The sequence below is a fragment of the Octopus sinensis genome, linkage group LG3 (genome assembly GCF_006345805.1).
Source record: "Octopus sinensis linkage group LG3, ASM634580v1, whole genome shotgun sequence".
Classification (NCBI taxonomy): domain Eukaryota; kingdom Metazoa; phylum Mollusca; class Cephalopoda; order Octopoda; family Octopodidae; genus Octopus; species Octopus sinensis.
This window is the reverse complement of record NC_042999.1, coordinates 100403554-100411053: the sequence shown is the minus strand read 5'-3', so window position 1 is coordinate 100411053 and position 7500 is coordinate 100403554. Positions and strand designations below refer to the sequence as shown.

The 7500-nt window shown below is 34.5% G+C and overlaps 1 protein-coding gene across 2 annotated transcripts in view; it reads left to right on the top strand.

The window, feature by feature from the left end:
- The window catches only part of LOC115209361 (fibrinogen-like protein 1), a 67167-nt gene extending 61888 nt beyond the window's left edge, over window positions 1-5279 (top strand). For both annotated transcript variants that reach the window (XM_029777736.2, XM_029777735.2), the window contains one exon: window positions 4459-5279. In XM_029777736.2, coding sequence (XP_029633596.2) covers window positions 4459-5201 — 743 coding nt within the window. In that variant the 3' untranslated portion in view covers window positions 5202-5279. The remainder of the gene's footprint in view (window positions 1-4458) is intronic.
- The last annotated feature ends 2221 nt before the right edge of the window (window positions 5280-7500 follow it).

The following is a 7500-nucleotide window of genomic DNA, read 5'->3' as shown; positions in this document are numbered from 1 at the left end:
AGACATATTTCTCTTAAATCACACCATATCGTCTTGAATTTGGAAAGGACACATTGGAGAATGTAAACGTATCATATACAAAAAGTTGGATGGGCGTAAACACTCAAACATATATTATGTAGCTCATACATACATTGAGTAGCTCATACACACATTTACAAAATCTACCGTAACTTGGCATATAAATAACAAGTCAAATTTCTCTTAAACCGACCCATGCCATCTTACATTAGAAAAGAACTGTGCAATTCCATAATATACAGAAAACGACAAAACGAATATATATATATATATATATATATTATATATATATATATATATATATATATATACGTTTATATATTTGTTGTGCAAGATTTTTTATGTGAATTCGTGTGTTGAAACAGATATTGTTATATTTCGGAATGGCCATTTTGCCAGTTTAGCCAATAAAAACACACGCACTATATATTTGGTGTTACTTTGCTTCAGTGTTATTTATTTTTTACATTAATCTTTATCTTATTTCGACCAGAGTTCGAAAGAACTCTGGTCGAATTAATGTAAAAAATAAATAACACTGAAGCAAAGTAACACCAAATATATAGTGCGTGTGTTTTTATTGGCTAAACTGGCAAAATGGCCATTCCGAAATATAACAATATATATATATATTCTTTTATATGCTTTTGCCCAAAGGTTGAGGCCTTGCTGGAGCACCGCCAGTGTAATCACTATTTCAATGGCTATTCCTATGCGACTGGCTTTTGGTGGAGAAGGGAGTTCGATGCTATTAACTTATTTTAGGTTTCCTGCAGTGATATAGGTTCATCTTGGAAAGTAGGAAGACATGTTGCTTTTTGAAAACATCTACCACTACACCATCGGGAACCCTCAGATGTTTTAGCAACATTAATTCTCTTCTTTTTACTTTCCTAACTACTGATAGACGCAGAGAGCAGAACCAATGGAAAGTGACGATCCAACTCATCTAATGCAGAGTTTTTTTAACCTGTTATTATTTAACACCCAAAAATTAAAAGTTATTAATTAAAAGACGGAACATTATTTGAACCCTTGGATTCCACTAGAGGTCGCAAAAGATTCTCCTAGAAACAGAGATGAATTGGCTAATACGGAATAGTTTTTGTATGAAATTCTACATTGTATATTTTTATGCACTTCACGATATATTGAAAAATACTGTGATCTGCAGGTAGTAAAAAAAATGACCTCTTAAAAGGAAATTGTAAAGAATTTAGTGTTAACAACTTCTAGGTTAAGACGAACATTCTTAAACCTTCTTTGTGGAATATAATGGATTTATCTCGACCAAACTTTCCAAATACAGTGAAATTTAGGAAATAGAAAGAAAGGGATTAATAAGAGCAAATAATAATTTATATGTAGGGATCTCTTGAGGCATGAAAGCAAATTTGACCTTGGCGAGATATGAACATAGAACAAGGCATTTTCTAACACTAAATATTTTACCAAATTCACCTCCCTATTTCGGTTCAAATAATGTTCCGTCTCTTAATCAATAGGTTTTAATTTTTGGGTTCGAAATAATAACAGGTAAAGTATGAAGCTTGTGTTTTCTGTATTGTACTTTTTTATAAGGAATCAAAATTGAATACCTCAATACGTTTTGCTAAGTTTGACATAAATTTTCTATGTTGTAGCAATCTGAATTATATCAAGTTTCTTAACTAATATAACTACTTCATGAAAAGTCATTCATAATTGAATTGCAAAAGTCACAGATAGGCATTTCGATAACAGCACTAGAAGACCCCAAAAGCTTGTATTATATGCTTCACTGTATTCATGATCAGATCATTCAACTCTCGCTCTACCATCTACCAACTGCCGTATCACCATGGTTAACTTGTGTTTCGCTAGCTTTCTGTGCATAGTTCTAATCCTATTATGATTGAATTGACAGTTAAATTTAATGAATGAATATTTTATAAACATCATGTTTCAATATTTCCAATATAATTTATTGTCACTTAGTCGGGAGAGCAGAGAGGTACTCATGTTTCTTTACTGGGTCTCCGGGACGGCTGGGAAGAAGTTATCCTCAAACCAGAGATCTAGCTCAAATGCTTGCACCATAGTAGACTCCGTGTAAGGTATTCAACGACCGAGGCCACGGTGAAATTTGAACTCAAAACTCAAGGGTATAGAACAAACACTACAGAATATCTCGACTGACTCTAATGTTTTCACCAGCTCATTGTTCCAGACTAGTATTTTATATACAAGATCCGGGAGGATGAAAAGCAAAACTGACTTTGGTGAGGTTAGAACTCGAACGCAAAGTAACGAAATAAATACCGCAAAGCATTTTGTCTAACTCCGAAACTACCCCGACAATTTACCCTCTATTTACATCTGTGTTTAATGAAACGTTTAAATATGTTCATATTTTTACATTATAATAAAATATGAATATACTTATGAGTAAAAAAATGCATTGTAAAACAGTGAAAAAAAAAGATGGAAGGAAACTATTTATCGTGCCATAGATTAAAAGTATTTGATTAATTTAATCGTCCCCAACTCTTTGAAAATATATATTGTATCTAAGTAAAAAGAACAATGTGAAATGAGCCAATGAAGGTTTTATGAAGTCACTTCACCTGCTAAAAACTTGGTTATAGGCATACATTTGTGTTAAAAATTTTGTTTCGAAATCACGTGGGTCTGGGTTTTATTTAATTGTGCAGCAGCTTTCAACCAAAGCCTGAGTTGATCCAAATTATAATAGAGAAATTATGTGAAAAGAAACTTAAGAAGCTCGTCGGATAGGCCGTATTTGATTTTTGTTGGTAGACTTAATCTATCTGTTCCTTGGGACTTTTAACAGATTCCATTCTGTTGCATGGATTCGAAGCAAGCCTAGGGTCTGAAGATAGCTTGGTGTTTCATGTACTGCTTCCTACTGTAGCAAACGAGGAATTATAGGTCCTTCCTTCCTTCCTTCCTTCCTTCCTTCCTTTCTTCCTTCCTCTCAACAGTGTTAGAGTCTCTGTTATTAAATCCTGAGCCCTGCCCTTCTTACCCTAACTTAAACCGTAAAAAATACAACAGCAGTCAATGAGACTTCGTTTTACTGCCGTAAAAATAGTTGAATGTACTAGAAAACTAAGTCCTGGGTTTGAAATGAAAAAAAAAAAGAAGACGAGATGGTCATAGCTAGAACCAATATGTAATATACGCAAATACTGTAATGTCAGAAGCATCGTGAACACCGGACTAAATTCTCATCGGGTTTAGTTATATATTTCCTTTTTTGCTCAATTTCTTCCTAGACCGAATTTTTTTGTTTCTTCAGGTCTGATAAAACACCAGTAATACACTGGTTTAGTTGACTGTTGACTTGTTTTAAAATATGCTGTAGCGAACATTCTTTACTGTAGCACGCGAACGCGCACACACGCATACTTGCAACCAGGAGCGTAATCCATATATATATACACACATAATAATCACGCGCGCACACGAATTTCACAGACTTGCCCCCACTTTCCATATACATGCATGCGAAAACTTAGGTGTTGGGTACAGAAATATTTTTAACGAATCTACAGAGAATGGTAAAGGTGGGAATTAGATCCAGTTTGTGTAACATGAAGCAACAACTATAAATCTCTATAAAAATGATATATCTCTACCATCAGCAAGTCAAATGTGTAGGTCATGAGTTTGTATGTCACCATAGTCATTGCCTGGTGTAGCTGATTAAGCACGTCATATTAATGAATCTTGGTACTATGTTGGTCATCTCATCTGTGTCATTTAATAATTTCTTTTTACGGACTGATTCGCTTGTTGAAGGTGATCAGCTGAAGATATAGACAGAGATGATTACGATACCTCGAAGCAGGAAAGTCTAGACTGTATTTATGTGAAAGAAAAAGAGATGTGTAGTTTTGACTGTGGTCTCACGGGTATGTGTGTGTGTGTGTGTGTGTTTGGAACAGAATGATTGATTAGTTAGAAAGGAAATGTGTTTTCAAATTACGGTAAATCAGAAGATCAAATACTTAGCTCGTGTATTCATAGCATTTTAACAAGTGAGAAGTAAATCTATCACCCGAGTTGCTGGTTAGTCTACTGATGGTAGCTTTTCTTCACCTCCAGAAGACTGATTTCTAAAACACACGGCTCCACTTGATTCTGGCTCCTTTATCACTTATAAATACAAGAGACACGTGAATAAGTCATTTTTAGATATTACATGTATGTAAATGCATACCAACCAGATTTAGTCGTAAGACACATCAAAGTGTTACAATCTTCATAGTACTTTTTTGCAATGGACCTATATATGTTGGTTCTCTATATGGGATTCCAATTTTCAGTGTATATTGTATTTAGTCTCTTTTTTGACAATTTTGAAGCAAGTTTGAAAATTAAATCGATTTTTATTTTCTTACAAAGAATACATTCTGTTACTTTTTTTTCCAGTTAAACAACAAAAGAAAAACCAAGACGCTGAAAAGCGCTTTTTGGATTGCACCAGTGTGGCACGTGACAACCGTTATGCCACGAGCGGTATATACTGGATTAACATCCCGGGTGTCAAAGAAAGAAAAGCATTCTGTACTATACAAGCAGGCTCTGGTTGGACTGTTATTATGCAACGTTCTGACGGCTCTGTAAACTTTAACCGGCCGTGGAACGATTATAAAAACGGGTTTGGTAACGTAGACGGCGAATATTGGATCGGTAACGAAGTAATTCATCGACTGACTCACAATCGAACTGCATTAATTCGAATTGTCATGAAAAGTATGTGGATTTTAGGAGGAGAAGCTCATTCACTATACAGACAATTTAGAATCGGGAACGAAAGTTCCGGCTACAAGCTTTTCATCGGTGGTTACGATAATTCGAGTACGGGCGGGGACAGCATGACGTCAACAACAGAATATTGCAAAGAACCATCGATTAATGGAAGTAAATTCTCGACAAACGACAGAGAAAATAACCCGTCAAATTGTTCGACGGAACTTTCTGGTGGCTGGTGGTTTAGCGACTGTGGCTGTTCAAATTTGAACGGACAGTATATATCAGGTGGGTCTGTTATCTCAGACAACAAAAATGTCGGCGTCTATTGGGATTCTGTCTACAGGAATTTGTTCGGCTTAAAAAACTCGCTCAGAGCCGTTAGAATGGAGATTAAACCGGCTGACGATAGAAGAGAATAATAGACATTAAACTAGTTTTAGCCATAAATCTGGTATAAATTAAAAAAGAAAATGAAATAAATATTCTTCAAGATTTTGGGATTCATTTTATCTTTTGCACTTTATCAGAGACACTTGTTGTTGGATATGAATGGATTTTGTTTTATAAGTTTCATAAAACAATAGATGTTAGGGTGTGATGCAAAATACTGGGAATATTGAGTGAATAGGCATGAAAGATACTTTGCAATTCAGATTCCATACTTAAGGTTTTATATATCATATGTAGTGACGATTGGTTGGTATAGTATTATGTTGTTGCTTTCCTTTGAAAATAGAGCACGTATGTTCGAAGTAGAATACAATAAAAATAAATAATGATAACGTATATGAGATAAAGAGATACACAAAATATTGCCGAGTAGAATAGTCAGTGCAAAACCGATGACCAATTATATGTTACATCCAGTAATACATTGCCCCACTGTATATATGTGTGTGCTTGTGTGTGTGTGTGTGTGTGTGTGTGTGTGTGTGTGTGTTGTGTGTGTGTGTGTGTGTGAGTGCGCGCGCGCGTGTGTGTGCGTGTGTGTGTGCGTGTGTGAAATATTAAATGTTGTACTTGTCTATAATCATCGACTTCCATGAATAGCAGATATTGGATTCAAGAAATAGGGGTCTAGTCGTTGCAGTGATGTCTTGCTCAGGTGCAAGATCCTCACTAGTGAAGTGAAATGGTTCCTGTCGGAAAAGTGAGTGTTTGGTAATATTTATTCAATGGCGTTGCCCTCCCCTCCACGACATGCACATAAACATATCCACATAGGCACATACGCGTGCGCACACAAACTAACACATGCATATGTATGGCAGATGGTAACGTATCATGGCTTGAGCCATGATGACTAAAACACATTACAGAAATAATGAACATGTATATTTGCGCGCGGGTATGTAATGCTGTATCATGGGATCAATCCATCTTTCTTGTAATTACAAATAAATGATGTTAGATTAAATGCCTAAATGTCTGAAGTGAGTTGTTAATAACATAAGTTTTCAGAGTATTATTAACTTCATGTGTAGAGTTGAAGTCCTTTAATGTTTGTATCTAAAATGCGTTATCATATGTTTAAACTCCGATTGTCTTGGATATGTGTTCAGAGTGAAATGGATTCGATCGAGCAAACTTTATTTTTGAACTAAAACCGTTACACCATGTGCTATTGGATAGATACAGGTATTGAATGGATAAAAGCTACCTTTAGTTTACCAATGAGTGTTCCTAATTCAAATCCAGATCAAAACTTTATACATATTAAGGAAGAAGACGCTTGACGATGATCTGCAAAGAATCCAATCGTAAGAATAGTGAAGATGTAAATATTAAATACAAACAAAAGTCCGAAAAATTATAATCGCAAGGGACAGTAACTTCATTGTTATATATCATATGACAATGTTCATTTAACACGTAGCGACTGTATCTATTAAGCCCATTTTTCTGAAAGCCAGAGAGCACGATATATTTAATTGCTTTGTATATATACATACATACTTAGTTAATCCAAACAAGAAAGCACAAAAAAACACAACAACGCGAGGACGTGGAACAAATATATTATTATTGGACGCTCAGGAAAGAAGGAAAGAAGGAGGGTTTAACGTTTCGAGCGAAGCTCTACGTCGGAAACATAGGAGAAGGAAAGATCCAGAGAAGGGAAGACAGAGGAAAAAAATCGTCAACGGTACACACGCGGTCACATTATACATACATACATACATATGAATGAAAAAAGGAAGTAAATGGAGAAATTGACATGCAGACATCAGTTTATTCAAAGATATTCAAATTCATATAATGAAATTCCTATCCTACAGCCGTTTCTGTATCCAATTTTGTTCAATACAGAGATTAATTTAATTTAATTTAAATTTTCATATTGAAACTGGGTAATCGGGTATATCATCAGGAAAGGATTTTCCGCAAAAGGAGTTAATATTTCAACGTATTGGTTGACTTACGACAAACTCAGATGTATGAGTTTTGAATTTGTGCGTTGTTTAGAAACCGTTATTTTCATATATATACATATAAACATAAAAACCGTTATTTTCATATAAATATATATATACATATAAAAATAGAGACTGGTTTTTCATGTGTTCACGTATGTAAATGGACTTTTAGTAACTACCATTAAATATATAATCATCATTGATGATAAGCGTTAAAAATGGTTAATAGATGTAATATTGATGAAAAGTATATATATAATATAATATAATTTAATATAATGTAATGTAATATAATATAATA